General features: G+C 37.4%; 1 protein-coding gene across 1 annotated transcript in view; it reads right to left on the reverse strand.

Moving 5' to 3' along the window:
* Positions 1–320: 320 nt before the first annotated feature.
* cckbrb (cholecystokinin B receptor b) overlaps positions 321–21,428 on the reverse strand; it is a 42,650-nt gene continuing 21,542 nt past the window's right edge. The window contains exons 2-5 of the mRNA XM_055215742.2: positions 19,561–19,809; positions 13,316–13,577; positions 4,801–4,928; positions 321–2,305 (exon numbers count right to left, since the gene is read on the reverse strand). Of these exons, the coding sequence (XP_055071717.2) occupies positions 1,776–2,305; positions 4,801–4,928; positions 13,316–13,577; positions 19,561–19,809 (1,169 nt within the window). The 3' untranslated portion in view covers positions 321–1,775. The remainder of the gene's footprint in view (positions 2,306–4,800; positions 4,929–13,315; positions 13,578–19,560; positions 19,810–21,428) is intronic.

A 21,428-nucleotide genomic window follows, 5' to 3' on the forward strand; every position in this document is an offset into this window, starting at 1 on the left:
CAGCGTACAGGCTGGCATCCGACTAGCCAATTTTAAGCCTATTTTTCCCAATGTGAGCCTAATTTACATAACCGTTTGAGAATCAGGGGTCAGTACGGTGCATCTAACAATGGGTGAGTGAGCCTCAGAGATTCGACTGCCTACTAAGTTAATGGCTCGGCTGATTCTCCAGCAACATCAGACATGTCGATGCCATCACTAAGTCGGTACGGCACAGCGGCATTGAGTCGGCAGGGACCAGTGAGCTTTTCACACCGATGAACCGACAAGTCCTACTTTGATCTGATCCCGAGCAAATGTAAAGAGAGGTATCACAACAGTGACTGTTATACAGGGTGTATTTCTCCCTAAATTTAGAGAGGAATGTGGTCACTTAGAGGTGCAATGTGGGACTTCTAGAAGGATCTCTTGACAGAAATGCAATATACATATATTATCAATGGTGTGGAAAGACCTTACATAATAAACTGTATTGTTTTTATTACCTTAGAATGAGACGTTTTTATCTACATACACCGCAGGTCCACTTACATGGAAGTCGCCGTCATGTTTCTACATTAGCCCTAAATGGACAAACTGTTTTACGGAGTGTGTTTTGTCCCTACGTTGTCTCAGAGGACGACATGTTTGTCCTTTGGCAGCTTCTGTAGCTTCTGTTGGTTGCAATCTCACTGCTAGATGCTGCTAAAAACCCACACTGGACCTTTAAGTCGCTTTTCCATTGCATGTTACGATTCGGCTCAGCAGGGAACCACGCAGCTCGGCTCGCTTTACTTTGGCTTAGTTTGCTTTTCCACTGCAGTTTAGTACCACTTCAGAGTGGGTAGGGTTTATAGAGTTGTCGTTATAGTTGTCTCTACTACCGTGACATCATTGTTAATGTGGTACAAACAAATGCACAACACAAGAGCAATGGTTCATATCGATGGAATGGTGATGTTGATTCATGTGGATGTATTTCACCGCTTAGCAGCGCATAAGGGCAAGTTATGAAGCTCGTAGTCATCTGCACTGTTAAAATGTCACTCAGCCGAGGTGGTACTACAAAAAGTATTAGGTACTTGGTACTGTGCACAGTGGAAAGCCTTCCCCCCAAAAGTAAGCTGTACTGAGCCACAGCCGTACTATGCAATGGAAAAGCACTATTAGTCTGTGACCGTCTTTGCATTTGTTAGCAATAAATGTGACAAATATTACAGCAAAAACAGATGGCAGGTGTGACCCTCTACCAAATCAAATGGTTTTGCTGCCAAAGGTATATACATTTATACAAGTCTATGGTGTATATGTAACAACATCAGCAATGTGGTCCATTAAACATCCAATGATGAGATACCATGCAATTGTCTTTGTTGCAGGCAGGCGATATACGATAAGTCTGCTACAGCCTAACTGGTTGCACATTATTTTTACAGTAAGTGCACCTACAGTGTACTTGTAGTGTACTTACCCAACGAAAAAAGACTACAGGTATTCAACAGGGGTTAGGGTTAGGTTTAGGGATAGGTTTAGCACTGGTATCTAGTAATTACACAGTACGCATATACTATAGTATGTACATGAACAACAAGACTGCAAGATAAAGTGCTACCCCCTTGTTTTCTTTGAATTCAGCTACTCACATCATTCACCTACTGTATCAGGAGAGGTAAGAACACAACTTTAGGCAAAATGGTTAAAGTTGGTAATAATCAGCTCAAACCTTTTGTCAACCTAAACCCCAACTCTTCTGTCTATCCCATCCTGGGTCCTCAAAAGTGTCCCTGCATTAAAAATCAGCACGTCCCCATAGTGCTTACGGTGGTGTAGTTGAACTTAGACATAGAGACACCAGTAGCGGTGACCTCATCATCACCCTCCCTGTTGCCCCGTCTACGGCAGAGCCAGCAACAGCACGAGAAGGTGGTGAACAGCGCCTTCCGAAAGCGCTTATTCATAAAGCAGTAGATGATAGGGTTAACGCAGGCAGAGGTGTACGACAACAGGTGGATGAAGGAGATGGGGGCACCAGAAAGAGCCCTGTGTGCCGAAGCTAAGTCAAAGGCTTTCCAGGTGTTCACAGAGTACAGAGGCATCCAGCAGATGAAGAACATGGCAACGATGACAATGAGCATCCGGATCACTCGCTTCTTGGCCATTAGTTTAGCCTCGGACGTGTTGCTGCGGGGTCGGTCCACCTTTGCGGACCCCGTCGGAGTTAGAGCTGACATCTCCATGGAGTTGGGCCTCTTGGGAACCTGGATGTAGCAGCCATCTCCATCATCGCTGCTAGTTGAAATAGTGGCACTGATACCATTTTTCATTCCTAGAGAAGAAACATTGCATTTTACTTTTCTTGGTGGAATAAAGTAGTTTAACAAAGTTAAGCACACATCAAAGGTAAGATTAAAATGTTTTAAGCTAGATTTGCATTTCTTAAAGACAATACAAGTGTTTGTAAGGCAGAAAAATAATCCTGTTAAGGTTTTACATTTACACGTTTAACTAGAGTGACACGCAGGGGATGCAAGGTCTTTTACTCAGAATTGATCCCATGAACATGGCATACGTTTTAGGTAAGCTTAGGTAATACTGCATGATAGATGCTTTGCTGTTTCTTTGCTGTACTACATACACTCACCTAAAGGATTATTAGGAACACCATACTAATACTGTGTTTGACCCCTTTTCACCTTCAGAACTGCCTTAATTCTACGTGGCATTGGTTCAACAAGGTGCTGAAAGCATTCTTTAGAAATGTTGGCCCATATTGATAGGATAGCATCTTGCAGTTGATGGAGATTTGTGGGATGCACATCAAGGGCACGAATCTCCCGTTCCACCACATCCCAAAGATGCTCTATTGGGTTGAGATCTGGTGACTGTGGGGGCCATTTTAGTACAGTGAACTCATTGTCATGTTCAAGAAACCAATTTGAAATGATTTGAGCTTTTTGACATGGTGCATTATCCTGCTGGAATCCTGGACATGGTCAGAAACAATGCTCAGGTAGGCCGTGGCATTTTAAAGATGCCCAATTGCACTAAGGGGCCTAAAGTGTGCCAAGAAAACACCCTCCACACTATTACACCACCACCAGCCTGCACAGTGTTAACAAGGCATGATGAACCCATGTTCTCATTCTGTTTACGCCAAATTCTGATTCTACCATCTGAATGTCTTAACAGAAATTGAGACTCATCAGACCAGGCAACATTTTTTCAGTCTTCAACTGTCCAATTTTGGTGAGCTTGCGCAAACTGTAGCCTCTTTTTCCTATTTGTAGTGGAGATGAGTACAAGGTGGGGTCTTCTGCTGTTGTAGCACATCCGCCTCAAGGTTGTGCGTGTTGTGGCTTCACAAATGCTTTGCTGCATACCTCGATTGTAACGAGTGGTTATTTCCGTCAAAGTTGCTCTTCTATCAGCTTGAATCAGTCGGCTCATTCTTCTCTGACCTCTAGCATCAACAAGACATTTTCACCCACAGGACTGCATACTGGATGTTTTTCCCTTTTCAAACAATTCTTTGTAAACCCTAGAAATGGTTGTGCGTGAAAATCCCAGTAACTGAGCAGATTGTGAAATACTCAGACTGGCCCGTCTGGCACCAACAATCATGCCACCCTTAAAATTGCTTAAATCACATTTCTTTCCTATTCTGACATTCAGTTTGGAGTTCAGGACATTGTCTTGACCAGGACCACACCCCATAAATGCATTGAAGCAACTGCCATGTGATTGGTTGATTAGGTAATTGCATTAATGAGAAATTGAACAGGTGTTCCTAATAATCCTTTAGGTGAGTGTATTTGCAAAGCTGCTATAAACATGATTTATTGTCAGTGTTGTCGCAGTACAAATATATTTGAATTAAACATTTTTAGAAAATGTATACATTCAACATTTGTTGATACATTAATATTGACCGAGTAAGGTCAAAGATTATAAAACAATGTAAAACCATTGAGTGTTATTTGACTGATGCTCATAATCTCAGAATTAGATTTTGATTTTAAAAGACGGGGTCACACTTATCCTGTTTGTTATTTAGTTAAAGGAACAGTATGTAGGATTGTGGCCAAAACTGGTACTGCATTAACAAAACTTGTTGCTAACACAACTGGTGGCCAATACACAACATGACAACATAAACATCAGTTGAGGGCTGCAACTTTTTAAATGATAATATCCTGGCCAGACCACTGTTGTCAGTGATATAAGTATTTGAAATGAAAATGATTTCTTAATGTCTAGTGACATATCAGGGCCATTTTATGATTAATTGATATACATTTCTTACATACTGTTCCTTTAAGGTCCATAAAAGAATGAAAAATGAACAATTTAAGGATCCAGATCTTTACAAGGAATCTGAATCAAACGAAATGGCAGTCTGCTGACTGAAATGATAATGGGGATATTTGTGACTGAGGCAATGGTGAAGTTTAATGAAAGATTACTGCAGCCCATGAAAATTGGGCACATATTTGTAACAATAATAGATGTAGCGCAGGGCAGTTTCGACTCAGAATAAGCTGTAATCAAAGCAATTCATCCGATATTAACATCTAAGGGTTCTGCCAATGACCAATTTACAAGCGTAATTTCAAGTTTATATTTTCTTCCAATTGTCTGGCTTTTTTAGGGTCTCATTCAGATTTTTATTTCACAAACAGATGGGCGAGACTACAGACAATTAAATCCTCAGGGTGAGACATAAAATAAGTCTGCTGAGACTAAAACAGTTAATCTTCTGAGATGGCCTGGTGCTTATTAAAAATGACAATGTGATATATTAATAACTTCATTAGGTCTCACCACACTGTCCCTTTTTCTGTTCCAGTTCAAATTGTATTCCACGGTAGAGCTCTCGAGAAATGAGACCGTAGGCGATGATCATCACCACTCCAGGAATGAAGAACAGAACGAACAGCAACAGGATACACCTTAAAATGGAAACACAGAGGAAATAAAACCAATGGAGGAACAAGGCGACTATACAGAACTACTTCTTTAGAAGTGCTACACTTTATTAGTGAGCAATAAACTTTCCACCAACACTCCCACACGCAGAGCACTTGAAAGACTTTAGAAATGTATCCAAGGTTCATAAACAAGAAGTGCTCTATTTTAATGAAACACATGAATCATACCTTGATGAATCAACAGGAGAGACAGAAAGTATAAGAAGTACAGTATTAAAGTTATTAACATGTTGGTTGAAGTACTAATCAACCTCAAGGCTACAGCTAAAACACATTTATGTGAATTTCAGATGTATATTACTTTTAATAAAACTAAATTAAATACGCTTGTAAATGATACATCCATTTATTCTCTCAATTTGCTTGTCCTCTGTGGTTGTTGTGAACAATCTTGTATTATTCTCTATCCTCTTTGAGTAAAACTTGTTTTTTGTTTTGTTTTTGGTAGATCATCTAACAACCCTTCCCAAAACCCATGTACAGTACCAGACCCTTGTAAAATCTTTCATATGACATTACTCAGTCAAAGATATCAAGGTTATGGTTTTACAGAATGTTCTTTGCATTATGTAGGATGATTGTATGTAGAAAACAGTAAATCAAAATACTTTGGCTGGATTGCACTTGGTCCCAAGCTTTCACTGAGGCAGTACATATTTAAACGGTACTAATTGTACTAATGTGTATCTCTGAAGTACTAACATGAAAAGCTCTATGATACACCCTGCACAATGCGGTGCAACCATAGACTGTTAAAAAATGGACGTAGTGTCCGTAACTTCACCCATAGATTTCTAAAGATAGTTTTAGAATGCTAATAGTAGGCGGTGCCTGCCGTCGCCATCTTGACCGCGCGTCATTGCGCATCACTCGCGGATATCCGAAAATGGGTAAAAGGGCGAGACGTGGATGAAGTTAAAGTGGTTGGTTGATGAAACCACGCCCGCCCAGCACGACTCTAGTGACAGCAGTGGCTGATCAACCGTCACTCAAGCGGCCACGCCCTTAATTATGCCGAACTTTAAGGTTTAATATAATTAAAAAGATTGAGTTAAAAAATATTCACCCCTCTCACAGTTGTCATGAAGGGCAAAATTTGCTATACAGACCCAAAAATATCTGTACCAGGCTGTAAACATATTTTTTCCTGCTCTAAAGATGGCCATTTTAACATGGAGGTCTATGGGAATTGACTCCCTTTTGAAGCCTGCCTCTAGAGGCCAGTCGATGAATTGCAGTTTAAATCACTTTCGTATTGGCTTCATCAGAGAGATCAGAAGGTCCCCCTCGGGTACAACTCAAGTTTTATTTTGTTAATTTTACACCGATGCAGTTAACATTTTCATGTCCTGTGCCACGTTGTTAAATAGCAAATGCATTTGCACCCATTGGTGCACCCATGGGCATGCTGGTCTGAAAACGAGGGACCCATAATACTTTTGTGCACCAATGGTGTGCTGTCTGAAAATGCTATTTTGTTGTTTGCTATTTTGAGGCAACAAAAATAGACTGCAAACTAAAACCTGGTCTAATGGAAAAAAATGTTGTTATTTAAAAAGTGTGTTATTAATGTGCACAACACACATATACTTTGCTTATTTACACACACAGGGACGCACAGCAGCACACAAACTTTCTTAAATATGAAAAATTAAATAATTAAAATGTAAAAGAATATCATAGTACATAAATATAAAATACCCACATGTCATAATGGACAATCATTGCATGTTAACCTAGCTATTTGCAGAATGAAGCTGGCTAATTATTTCACTAATTGTGCCAATACACATATGTATTGAAACTTACTTGTCAGGTTGAGGGTGTCTATCAAGAACCAGTAAGCCATATCAAAGCCTGGATCCAATGCAGATGACTAAATAACTGACTGACTACTGAGCGTGTAATTTGAGCAAAACATCACTCGTTGAACTCCTCAGTTTAATGTCAGTGTATTTGATCAATATTGTATCATTAAATTGTTCAGCCAAATGGAGTACCGGATGGGCCAAATAATTGGGAGACTGGGGATGCAGAGGGTCCACTGGCCAAGGTCCACATATCTGTCCCTGTCTGAGGTGGAGTTGCACTAAATTTTTTGAGAGTGGGTCGTTCCAACATCCCTCGAGTTCAATTGGAAGCATAATAGCCTGCTGTAAGTTTGGCCATACATGCAGTAACATTAAGCCTAACATTAAGACAGACATTATCATAATTTCTCCTGCTTGGACTCACAGCCTGTAAGTTAATTCCTGTTAGCATTGTATTGTGAGCGAATATGTCAAGCATGGTAAGGAGCTCATATTTCCAGCTGACGTCAAACCTAACATACACTGTAAAAAAAATTCCGTAGAAATTGCAGCTGGGTTGCCGGTAACTTACCGTATATTTAAATTTATGTTTTTTACTGGCAACATTTTGTTCAAAGTTAAATGAACATTAAACATTTACAAGTCTTTGTCTTTACAGAGTAAAACTAAAAAAAACAGCATCAAGCAAAACATTCTGGAAAACAAAATCTGACGCAAAAAACAGAAAAAGGTTGATGATGATTTCTGGTTCCCAGAATGCTTTGCATGAGGCTGTTATTGTATAGTTTTATTCTGTAAAGATAAAGACTTGTTAAAATGTAAAATGTATTTAACTTTGAACAAACTCTTTCCAGTAAATAACATAAATTTAAATCTACGGTAAATTACCGGCGACCCAGCTGCAATAACATTGTAATTTCTACGGATTTTTTTTTACAGTGTACAGATAAGTTGGAAAATCACACACAACACTTTTAAGATTGATGAGTTTTGTACAAAATATTTGGAGCTACAAAAATGTACAGTATGTAAAAAATAATGTGTTTTAACCATAAACCAGCCAAACACATTGTATTATACCAAATACACAAAATAATGTTTTTTTTTTTTAAATGAAATATGTGCACTTTAAAACAGGGCCCGAACTCTTTAGGTGCAAAGGTGCACTTTTTAAAAGAGTACTACTCCAGTAACAGTAAAAAAAAAAATAATATTTGGAGTGTGGGTCAAATGTATTGCAATTTCTATTTTTTACTGCACATTAAATATTTAGGCTTACTGTGCCAATATGATATTGGTAAAGTATAAAGGCTTTGCATCACTGTTATTTTTCTGTAGTTTTTCTTTAGGGGAAACTCAGTGTTGTTATATCAAAACAGCCTTTGTTTAAAAGAAGAACGAAAGTCATAATCAAAAGAAAACAAGGCAGAAAAATGCAAGAGCGAGGAATTCCATTTGTTGGGAAATTATATTTGTAAATCCCCCATAAACGTGTACTGTTGATTCTGTCTTGTAAAGTAATCAGCACTGTGTATATTCACTGCCTGAGGAACATCAATATATATGCGGATGGACTCGGTTGAAATGCCGTCCAATCATCTAGATCTAATTTAAGTAATTTAGAGGGAGCGTTGTCTGCAATGTGTTTAACAATCCCCCTTAACCACCATAACATTTCCAAATATACAGCCTCCTATGGTTTATTGCTCAAATTACAAAGTATAAAAATAATTAAATAATGTATAAGCAGCAGACTCATATAATAAACCAGAAGAGGGAGAGAGAGAGAGAGAGAGAGAGAGAGAGAGAGAGAGAGAGAGAGAGAGAGAGAGAGAGAGAGAGAGAGTGAGTATGTATTGCTGTTGTCACACGTAATCTCCCAAGCCATGGCTGTCATAAAACATGAATGGTCCACAGGAGGGATCCAGCTGACTACATGACACCTGCTCCTAATAACACACTGCAGAGGCACTCTTTTATACAGTATATTGTCTTTGTCTCTCATAATGAGACAGATACAGTCAAACAACAACTACCAGTTTACCATATAAAAGCTGAATTTCATTATATATCTATAGTATTAAGTTGAAAACTTTAAAGCATTTTTCTTTGTAAATGGTGTGTCTTCTGCATGTATCTTGCAAAGTTACAGGGTTTACACCAATCACTGATCAATTAGAAATCATGTAGCTTTTTCAAATGAAAACCATCCCCGTCTATACTGTGATTTCAGAAAAGATCTTCGTCCACACATATACACAACCATAAAGACATGAAACTAGGGCTGTGAATCGATAAAAATTTTTAATCTAATTAATTACATACTCTGTGATTAATTAATCTAAATTAATCGCCTACATAATTTTTGCTGTGAAAGTATTAAATATTTATTTTTAAATAAATCAGTGAATAATCAGCATTAGTGACATCAAAGCTCAAAAACTCTTTTATTATAAGGTAATAAAGTGCTTCAGGAAGATTATTTACCAAAAGTTTAACAGTGCAATATCAATTGCAGGGCTTTATTGTGTAATTGAACATAAACCTTAAATAAAGAACCCGACAGGTGGATGACATCAAAGTACCGCGAGAGCATTTAGGAAGCAGTCTTCTGTTATGATTTCTCGAACTGCTCTCACGGGATTTGGATGTCATCTGCTTCTTGGTTCTTGTGGCGCCACATGAAGTGTACTCACTAGTTTAAAAAACCCGTTTTATCAGCCACTGGTTAGATCAACGTAGCAGTCAAAAACGCGACGCGAGTAATCACGTACGAGAGAAATCATTTACCCACAAAATACAGGACACCTATACTGTGCAAAGACAGTACAGATAATTTTCTCTCTAAAATGGCTTTTAGGCCAAAATGATTTCATTGTTAATTAAATATCTTGACTTTGCAGAGTCTTTCCTCTTTTGGTAAAAATGTGACAGATGTTTCTACAGTTGATGCTACTACATTGTTTTTATTTCCCATCACAAGCAGTCTGTTGTTCCTATGTGTATTTACACCCGCATGCGTCTCATAGTGACAATTAATGATGAACATACTGCTCATCCATTGACTTCTTTTCTATATCTTCCAAAATTTCCGCCTGATAAGTTAAATGTTTCATTTATTTTTTCGACACGTTCAAGATTGAATAAGCCATAAAGAAAGAATATAACATTAAATCTTATGTTTCTCTTTAGGGACGTAAATGAGTTTGCAAACACAAAATCGAACCTGAAATGAACGCCTTTCTTTCATGGACAACTTTGCTTTTTTGTATTTTTCTGATTGACTGGTCACTTTTAAGTTAACATGTTTATAATAAAAAGGAACGGAGATGCTGCTGGACCACAGCTGTCTCTTGGAAGACTTGTAGGTCACTTGATGTGTAGTGTGCAGCGCATCCGCAGTGCTTGCTGGGACTTGTAGCGCAATGCTGTGCATTTTCAAATGGAAGCGAGCCAAGGTCAAAAAACTTATATGATTGCGTGGGCCAGATTCAAATGTGCAGTTGTCCTTGTATTTGACACGTGTGTTCTATGGGTTTGCTGTGAAGAACCTTTAAAGCACATTTATTTTTGAGAGTGAGTGTCCATATAAAAAATATGTTATAGAAAATTTAATTTTCATAAATGGAACAAAAATTCCATGATATTCCATGACTTGATTAATGCAAAATAAACAAAAGATAATTTACAACAGTAGGAACATGAATTCTTAGGATTTTTAAAATAATTAAATGCTCAATTTCCTTTGACCCATATACAATTAGCATAGCAAGGCTATTACATTAAAATTGACTTTTGTTTCAAACACTTTTAAATGTTTAGTTCTCCACGGCATTGTCACTAAATAAAAGCAGCGTCTTTCTTGTGTATGCCGAGTTTTGGTACCCATTTCCAGTTATAACTGTTTAACAAATCTTTTCAACCACATATCTCCACACTGCAAAAAATAATGTGTTAATTTTTTACACTTTGGGCCCTATTTTAACGATCTGAAACGCAAGTGCGAAGCGCAAAGCGCAAGTTTGCTATTTTCCCGGCGAAAGAAATGACTCTTGCGCGAGGCGCAAATCAATAAGGGGTTAGTCTGAAGTAGGTTCAGTATTCATAGGTGTGGTTTGGGCGTAACGTCAAATAAACCAATCAGAACACTATCCAACATTCCCTTTAAACGCAAGGGCGCAAGTTCCATGGCCGGTTGCTATTATAATGACGGATTTACCACAGGAGCGGTTCACAGCCGAGGAGACCGACCTTCTTGTAAGAGCAGTCAAAGACAGAGAAGTTGTTTTGTATGGGGATGGGACTTGGGAGAAACCCGCACAAATCAGCGTCGGTTAAACAGGCGTGAAAGGAAATATAGCCACAATTGTCTCATCAGCTGGCATCCGCTACAATGATATCAGGAGACAGGGGAATCCCAAGCTTGCCAGCATAAATCGGGCACGCCGTGTAACGGGAGGTGGATCTGTCTCTACACATGACCTGACGCCAGTAGAGGACATCGCTGCGTCCACCCTCACCGCTGAAAGGGTTTGGGGGCTTTGAAATCGGAAACGCAAGCAAGGTCCAACCCCAAAAAAGTACACTTACAAATCAAGTTCATATACATTAAGGTTTCTTATGAAAACATGTTAATTATTATTTACATAAAATAAACGTAATACAGCCACACAACAAACGTATGAAAATATTTTATTCGTTATTTGCATGAGAATTTTTTAACGCAGCCACACAATACATAAAAACTATCACCACAATGCTCAACACAATGGTTTCCCTTATCTCATGTGTTAATATTTTTTATTGTAACAATTTATGATTTGCAAAAATAACTGTTGCATCTGTGTAGATTAGATAAGCAAAGTGTGTGCGCGTTGTGCACGCTATACATTATGGTCAAGTATGCGCCCTTACAATAGCATAATGAACTACGCGCAACGCGCCACTGACTTGAGAGTAGTTTTTTGTTGTTTGTAGCGCAATTGTTTTTTGAAACTGCAAAATAGCATCAGGGATGGTTTGCGCCGGAACACGCCTCCTTTTTTGCGCTGAACCGCCCAGGCAGCGCAAGTTCATTCCCTAGTTTGCCGACGTGCGTCTGTGGAGGGAAAAACCCGCTGTGCGCCAGTGCAAAATACGAAATGATACATCCGTCACTGACAAAGTCAATTGCGCTGGGTGCAAGATAGGGCCCATTGTGTGTGTCATGCGATTTAATGCGTTATTTCATGTTAAAATAAATTAAAGGGACAACACAAGTTGTAAAAACGGTGATGGGAGTAACGCGTTACAATTAATTATATTACTGTAATTCCACTACTTTTAGCGGTAATAAACATGTAACAAAGTATTTTTTTAAATCAAATGTCTTGTCTGCAAGTGTTCATTTATCACAAAATAGAGTAAGGTGAGTAACCAACTCATTTAAATTTCACTAACTGTAACTGCGTTACTTGATAAAAAAAACTGTGTTACATGTTTATTACCACTAAAAGTAGTGGAATTACAGTAAAAGAATTATTGTAACGCGTTACTCCCATCACTGTTTTTAACACAACTTGTGTTGTCCCTTTCATTTATTTTAACATGAAATAACGCCTTAAATGGCATGACACACACAATGTGTAAAAAATTAACACATTATTTTTTGCAGTGCATCCGGAAATGTGTTAAAAACAAGTTGGTACAGTGTTTATAATCTTTGTGGCACAAACTGCACGGTTCAACGTAATAAAAACAATGCACTGTCACATTAAAGCTGGTTGTCACGTTAAATGTTCTCATTAGTGTCGAAAATGTTTCGCGTAGTACTTATGCATATGTTTTGGTTGTTTGTGTTATAAATAAACATGCAATGTGCTTTAAAAGCCTGCAGCTCTGTCTTTATGTCAGTGACTCAAGTCCGAGTCAAGATCAAGACCAGAGTTCAAGTGTTGAGTCCAAGTCAAGACCGAGTCCACATCCAGCTTTATCTGGACTTGGTCTTGACTCGGACTTAACACTCGATCTCTGGTCTCGTTCTTGACTCAATTCTGTCTCGACTACAAAGTTATACTCGGCTTCTTGTTTTTGTTTACATGGTTGTTGTGGCCGGACATTGTTTTCATGCGGTACCATAATGGTCATATGTTAAGACCTTGACGAATCAGGGAAGGATACCCAATCAAGGAGCAAATTAGTGAAAATAACTGTGATAATGTGTGATAATTAACTGCTTGCCTTCTACTATCAGTTTTTTTCCAAATTCCTTTGGAGTGCTTTTTTCAGCTTACATTAAAATTCTACTAGGACTATTTGTAGAGATGCACCATATGAGTTGTAAATGATGGTGCATCTCAGGATGATTCTAGAAATGTACCAAAGTACAGTACATGTACTGTAGTATCTATAGCAACAGATCCTATGCAAAGTCTGGCATGAATATTATGTTTAGGCATCATCAAAATGTGTCACATTTGATCGTGTTAGTTTATTAATGAGTTATTACACATGATTTTGGGTTCTCCACAGACCCTTATAAAGATCTGCAACACTTACCATGCTTGCTCCACTTCTTTCTTTTGCCAGTCATGTCTGCACATGTGAGCTGTGATGTTGTTGGGTTTGGTGAACTTAACCAGGGTGCTGAAGATGGGGTAGGGTATCATTATAAGGAAGGACAGAGCCCATGTTGTAGCGATGACTTTGTAGGCATGGGATCTGGTCTGCCACGCCCTCGACTTCAGCGGGTTGCAGATCGCACTGTACCTCTCTATTGCTATAGCCACCAGACTCAAGGTCGATATGCACACTGAGATTCCTGTAAGGAGAGAAAAGAATCATAGCTTTTATAAATAAATGTGCACAGCTATGATTTAAAACTGTACATTGTTGCACAAACTGGATTAAAGAGTTTAGGCATTTTATCTTAATGTAAACTGGCTCTGCATCTGGACTGGTGCTTTGGCATCTTGGGACTGAAAATTATTTAAATATTTATTTGTAAATGGATACTGTTTCCTCCGCAATGCAGTCCGGTATTTGTTTCACCCCATATGCACATTCTGTTTCCATTTAGTGAATGTACTTGCTGAGAAAGCTTTAGAGTTCATTAGAATAAGCCTTATGGTTCCCATTTAGTCAGTGGTGAACCCTAGTTCGCCTACAGCAGCACTATGTCTTACGCGCTCCTACTTGCTTTGCATTTCTGTTCCAGTGAAATCACACAATGAATGCAAGCAAATACAAGCTCATTATAAAATGAAGAGTTTGGTTCCAAAACGCGATAAACGCCATTTTTGAAAAAAATGAGTGACTGCCAAAATCAGTATTATATCAGATCAGTAGTTAAAAGTAAATTCTTAATTTTACCCAAAATCCAATATCCGCCGTGTTATTCTGTCATCTTTTCTCCCTTTTTTCCCAAAATGCGATAAACGCCACTGCTCCTTTTTTACAGAACGCAATAAATCCATTTCTGATATTACAGCCCACCGTTCACGGCACGCAATGTAAACAAACAATGGCGGACGCGCTGAGTCCACGGAGTCCTAGTTTTCCTCATCTACTTTGTACTTCGTGATCAACAAACAAAACAAAATAATACTTTAATTGCATTGATAAACCTGTGATGGTTTTCTGTGACTGGAAAGAAACGTAAGCCATCAGCATCTAATATTTTCCCTGAGAGGCACTCGGGAGACGGGTGCTTGTTCTCCCGACAGCAAGCTTCTCATGCTAACACATTGACCCCAGAGGATTTTATGAAAAACTTTACATAATTTTACTCAAAGTCAACGAAAATCGAGCAGGACCAAAAACATTTTACAGCTGATCTCTGTGAAAGACGTTAAGCGAGGACGTCAAGTAACCGCAATGACAGTGTTCTTAATATGACAAAGTAAGTGTTTTGATTAATGACATTAATGTTTATATTTTTAATTATTGTGTACAACTAGTCAACTAAATGAATATAACATGGCAAAGATGAATGCACATTTATATAGGCTATTGATTCAATAGATTTATAGCATTTTGAATAAAAACTTGTCATGGATTTATTGCATTTTGTGGAAAAAATTATCCGTTTTTATAATAAATCTTTGAAAATCAACTTATGGATTTGAATTTTTAATGTTATTATAACCTAAAGATGCTATGTGAAAGTTTGTAACAGAAAATAGTTGTTTTCATCTTGTCACTTTCTTGGTATAGAAAACACGTTTTTATCAAAATTTGTCAAAATGGATTTATTGCGTTTTGGAACCAAACTCTTCAAATATATCTACTGATATGCAATAGTCATTGTACTTGCTTAATTAAAAATTGTATATACAGGTTTTGAAGCACCAATGGACTTCATTAAGATTTCAGCTTTGTTTAATAAAGTATTTTGTATGAGTTCATCATTTTAATTTCAAGAGTAGTTTGTTTGTTCTGCGATCACAAGAAGAGGAAACAAGTAACATTAGTATGATAAATATAAATACTTGAGAACTTTGAATGTACTGTATAGGCAGCTGGTTGTTATTTCAGAAATAAGCCCTGAGAGTGTGATCAGGACCCAAGGGGAAGCGGAGGGGCTTATTTCGTGATAACAACCGGCTGTCTGTACATTATCCCACTTAGTACACAGCTATTCAAATCATACGTAAGGTAAGGAACATTAAATGAAGAGTTTGGTGATAAAAAACAGTTACAGACAAAATCAGTATTGTATCAGGTCAGCATTAAAAAGTATATTCTGCATTTTACGCAAAAATCCAATATCTGCCATGTTATTCTGTCATCTTTTCTCCCTCTTTATAAAACGCAATAAACACCAGTCCTCCTTCTCTGCAAAATGCAATTAATCCCCTCAACAAATCACAGCGCACCATTCCACGCATTGTAAACAACAATGGCAACGCGTTGAATACACACAGAATCCTAGTTTTCTTCATCTACTTTGTACTTCGTGATCACCAAACAAACAAAAACGAAATAATACTTTTGATGGCATTGATAAACCTGTGGTGGTTTTCTGTGGCGGGGAAAAACATAAGCCATCAAAATCAAATAATTTAGAGAGCGACACTCAAGCGTAGGAAAAATGCTGGCTGTTTCTTGTTCTCACACGACAGCATCAAGCTTTTGTCATTCTAACACATTGACGCCAGGGGATCTTATGAAAAACTTTACATTATTTTACTCGAAGTCCACGAAAATCGAGCAGGACCAAAACATTTTATATCTGATCGCTGTCAAAAAAGTTCAGCGACGATGTTCCGAGGATGACAGCAGCAATGACAGTGTTCTTAATATGACAAAGTAAGTGTTTTGATTAATGCCATTACTGTTTATATTTTTATCAATGTATACCACTAGTCAACTAAATGAATATAACATGACAAAGATGAATGCACATTTATATATTGATTCAATAGATGCATAGCATTTTGGAAAAATGCCATGGATTTATTGCATTTTGCTGAAAAATGTTTTTATAATAAATCTTTGAAAATCAAATTATGGATTTGAATTTTTAATGTTATTATAACCTATGTGAAAGTTTGTAACAAAAAAATAGTGGTTTTCATCTTGTCACTTTCTTGGTATAGGCTGGAAAACAAGTTTTTACCGAAAATAGTAGGGATGCACCGATAGGATTTTTTGGGCCGATACCGATTTAAACAGACAACTTCTTGCTGATACCGATGCCGATATTAAACACTTGTATACAATACTATACAGTTGGTCTATTAGCTAGTTTATTTCTGCATCAAATTATTTTTACTGAACATGGATTGGATCTAATTAACATTCAACTGACCAACATAATAAGAGAGGCACAAATTAAGCTAAAACAAATATAATAAGACAGCATGACAACCCTCAAAGATGGTTTTTGCTATTCAGCATTTATTTTATTAACAACATTAACTCATTTTTTTTACATATAATGGATTTCTTTATGCAGTTAATTAATAAACAATCGGTATCGGCCTTTCTCGTGCTATTGCCGATATACCGATGGTTTCAAATTCATCAAATATCGGCCGATTAATATCGGCGGCCGATACATCGGTGCATCACTAGAAAATAGTCAAACTGGATCTATTGCATTTTGAAACCCAACTCTTCAAATATTGATTTGAAATATTTAATTCAACCTGATCTCACGAATTTCATGGGATAGCCACGGACTTTCTTTTCCATGGCATCCTCACAGATTGTTTACTCGACCGTTTTGTCCTATTTTCTTACCATTGTCGCTTCGATTTTGGGTTAAATTGACATAAAATGACATCCTTACCCAAACCCAACTCTAACTCCAACACCAAGTGACAATTGTTTAAAGAAAAACCTGTTTACTTTCAGTTTTAGGATAAGACAAGATGTTCAAATGTCATGAATAGTGGTGTTTAGAATAGTTTGGCTCTTTCAATTCACCAGAAACTGGTCTGAGAAAGCGATAGCTGGTTAACAATAGCATTTCAGCAGTTCTCCATAGTGGTCTGTTACAGACATTTAACCACCAACAGCACATCACAGAAGGTTAAAGAGACTAATGAAGGATAAAACACTATAAACACTGTTATGTTCAGTTTGTAAATGAGAACACACACGTCATGTGTTTTTATTACAATTTCAATCAGTGCTGTGTCATTGTTTCATTGACAGTTATATTACTTTGTCCAAAGGTAAAAGCTTTATGTAAAAGTAGTTATATTGTTTGTGATTAAATGCCACACATTTTGTCAGTAAATCTTTCTGTAATTTTTAAAGACTGGCCAATGTAAAAGAACAGCGGACTTATTCCAAATCAATTCTACATAGAAAATTGAACAAAAGCAAAATCATTTGCAGACATTTTATGACACAATTGAATTGTCGCTGAACATGATTTTCGTTAATTATTAAGAAGGACAGCGGCGGGGAGCACATTTGTTAAAGAAAAATATATTAAGAGGGTAATTTTAGCTAATTTGAGATTTGTCCCGTTAAAGCCACAAACATGATTTATCGTTTTAATCAAGTGAGCTCCCTTAAAGGTAGAAATAAACTGCCAGGATGAATACATCTCTGCATGTAGACATGCTGAACACTCTTACCGAAAACAAATAAGATACTAGTCCATTAAGATAACAAACATATCTGTTATCAAAAAGTTATCAATATTATGCTTCTTCAATGTTATTTTATTTTCTAATTTAATTTAAACTCTCTCTCTCTCTCTCTCTCTCTCCTCTCTCTCTCTCTCACACACACACATACACACACACACACACACACACACACACACACACACACACACACACACACACACACACACACACATAAAAGGTTTCAGTTTGGAGAAGGTGGCCTATGGCTGTGCTACTCAGCTCCAGTCATGATAATCCATTATTCAGGTAGACGTGAAAAAAATGAGTTGGCCTACGGCACCCGAATCGCCACCATATCTGAGTTTCACCCTTTAAAATCTTTACTACTACATCTGTTTTTTCCACCATGTTTCTGATTCTGTTGCTCTTATCACTATGTATTTATTACACATCTGTTCTGTTTTCCGAGGTGTTGACGCCTAGCAAACCAGAAAGTGACAAATCCTTAAGAAATGAATTCTTGTAAAAACACAAAGCTGTCAACATTTTGAAATGGCATTCGATCAGAGGGCCCTGCGAAGCGAGATTGCACCAAGCCCCGGTTGTTTGAAGAATTACTGTCCTAATGGCCCGGCAGCCGATCTGATCTTACCCTCCTCACCGCAGCTCATACAAGTGAAATTGTTCTTTGCTTTACAAATCCTTTCCTTTCTCTCCACCTCAAATGTAAACAATGGGAGGGTGGCTGCGGTATGGCGCGGCGTGTTGGACGTAATGCCGCTCTGAGACCCCATAAGCCCCGGGCGACTTGCGCACACTCAGGCAAATAAGATCTGCTCTCTGAAGATCTCTGAACTCTGTCATCCTTGAGATTTTCACCAGACAGTGAACATGATGCAGGGGATATAACATCCTTTAAAAAATGCTATCTGATTACTTGCATATGCAAGTTCTTCATAGTTTCCTTTGCAAAACCTCAAATGCATGTTACTTTTCTGTGGTCTACTGCTTGCCAGAATAACGTCAGTCATGATACGAATACAAGGCGTTTTTTTCTCCAGCAGCCCTTGTGCGTCAGAATTGGCCTTGGTATTGTATGAGCTATTGAATCTTGACTTTCATTTAGAAAAGCAGTGATGATAAAGTACAGATCATCTTCGTGTATTTACATAAGTGGCCAATTTTTTGGTCCCAATGTCAATTTTGTAATAAAATGCAAAAACAATGATAGCTTAGTAATTTAAAGACATGCAACCAGTTCAGGCGTTTTATTTGAAGCACAGAATCTGATTATTCTGCCCACCTTTACAAGAAGATACAGTTTGTTTTGTTTTAATGTTAAGTTTGGGGGCAATTCTTTGAGTGATTTCACAATAAAACAGCACTGCGGAGAAACCAGAGAATGGCACAGGATGTTTGTGCAGAAAATAACTCCTGGTTTTTGCCTTGCAGCAAATCAATTTAATTGGATTTTAGGCTTTTACTTAAAAAAGTGCCTTCGCTCTTTGTGTGCAAAATGCATTGGATGTTTAGTGAACAAACTGTTGGTGTGTCAACTGATACAAGACTTTGCATACAGTAAAATCTATAAGAAAATGCATTCAAGTCCGCGTGACTTGCTTACAGCACCCGCTCTTAGTAAATGAGTTGTTGGTACAGTCATAAAAGAAATAACTAATTGTTGACCATGCATACTAATCAGTCTGAATATCTTACCCATCAGATACGCCACGATCTTGCACATAGCAGCTCCGAAGATGAAATCTTCCAGAAGGTTGGGAATCAAAGTGAAGGGCATGCAGAAAACAGCCATCATAAGGTCACTGATGGCCAGGGAGAGCAGAAAGGAATTGGTGACCGTCCGCATTCGCTTATTTACCACCAAAACCACGATGATGAGCAGATTTCCAAACACACTCAGAAAGAAGATGAGAGCGTACAGAAGTATGCGGAGTGAATCCATTTCTGAAAGATAAAGATAGCAGGTCAGTTAGCAGGTGGATACATCTCTGCTTCTGTAATTGAAGTGTAAACAAAACTTTTTTTCAAAAGTGTTTTTCAGCAGTGAATTTTATATTTCTATATCATTCTATATGATCTGTGTGGTATTTATAGTGCAGTCCCATATGCCAGGGACATACTGAGGTAAATTTTTTGGATGAGATATCTTTACTGATGCTGTAAATCTGATGGACATAAATAAAGAATGTGGTTTGGAGATGGGAAAATATTCCATTAAAACAAAAATATTGCATTTTTATGTATTCATAATATGTATATGAACACAGCATGCATTCATTTAAAAAAGCATGCATCATGCATTCCCTATTAGTTAAACCATTACTTTTTTAAATGTATTTACAATAAGCAAGAAATGTAAATTGCTTTTCACAAAATAAACCCAGGAAATAACAATTTCTAATTATTTTTACTTGCATTAACATAACAAACAATATTTATGGTGCTCTAGAGTGCTTGATTCTGATTGGCCAGTGGTGACATCCAGAGGTGTGTTATTCCCAGATAACAACCACCTGAAACTGATAACACAGGCTCATCTGGGTACTGTGAGTCATCTTGACAGTTGCAAATTAATACTTACAATAAAATTCAATATGAATATGCATAATTAATAACATACATTAGGTTTTATTTGCAAATGATTCAATCAAATGCATGTTTGTCTTGTTTGAACTTCATATCTTGTATTAAAGCTAATACCATTAAAAAAAAGTGTTGGTTATTTTCATCAAATGGGTTATTTTCAACCAAGCACTGGGTCAAAAAGAGACAAACCCAATCTGTTGGGCTAAATTAATCCAGACAATTTTATATTTGAGCCAACAATGGATTAAACCCAGCATTTCCGGATGAAACAACCCAGCATAGGTTAAATGACACTTTACCAACGATGGGTTAAAAGTAACTCAGAATAACACAGAATGTTTGCATTGCTTACAAATGAGCAATATATCAATATCAAAATCAATATTTTGGATTTATACATTTACTCATGTGGCAAGTAGCAGTTAATAAGTGGGATGATGTAGCCTACATGCAGCCAGTTGTTAAATAAATCCCTTCAGGGTGATTCAAGACCTGATCAAGCTGTCAAAATCTAATCTTTCTTAACAAATGACGGCTGGACATTTTTCCTTTCATAATCATTAATATTTACCAACATATGAGGAGCTCAGACGCAACAGCCGCTAAACGCCACCTCAGTCAAAAATAAGATAATGATATTAACCAAATGCTCTCGGCATGTATTATAAGTTCATCAAGTACCTTACCACCAAATCCACATAATCCCAGCCTAAGGCCATTCAAATTTTTTCATTGCTATTAAAGTAAAACTGAACCTAAACATACTGTAAGAATAAAAATGCTCATTTACCAGAAAGCAGACACACTTCTGAACTCCTCATACACTGTAAAAAAATTGCTGGTTGCCAGTAACTTACTGTAGAAGATAAAGACTGAAAATTTTTAATTTTTATTTAACTTTGAACAAACTGTTGCCAGTATATAACATAAATGTAAAATCTACAGTAAGTTACTGGCAGCTAGTTGCCAGTAATACC

The sequence above is a fragment of the Misgurnus anguillicaudatus genome, chromosome 17, assembly GCF_027580225.2.
Source record: "Misgurnus anguillicaudatus chromosome 17, ASM2758022v2, whole genome shotgun sequence".
Taxonomy (NCBI): domain Eukaryota; kingdom Metazoa; phylum Chordata; class Actinopteri; order Cypriniformes; family Cobitidae; genus Misgurnus; species Misgurnus anguillicaudatus.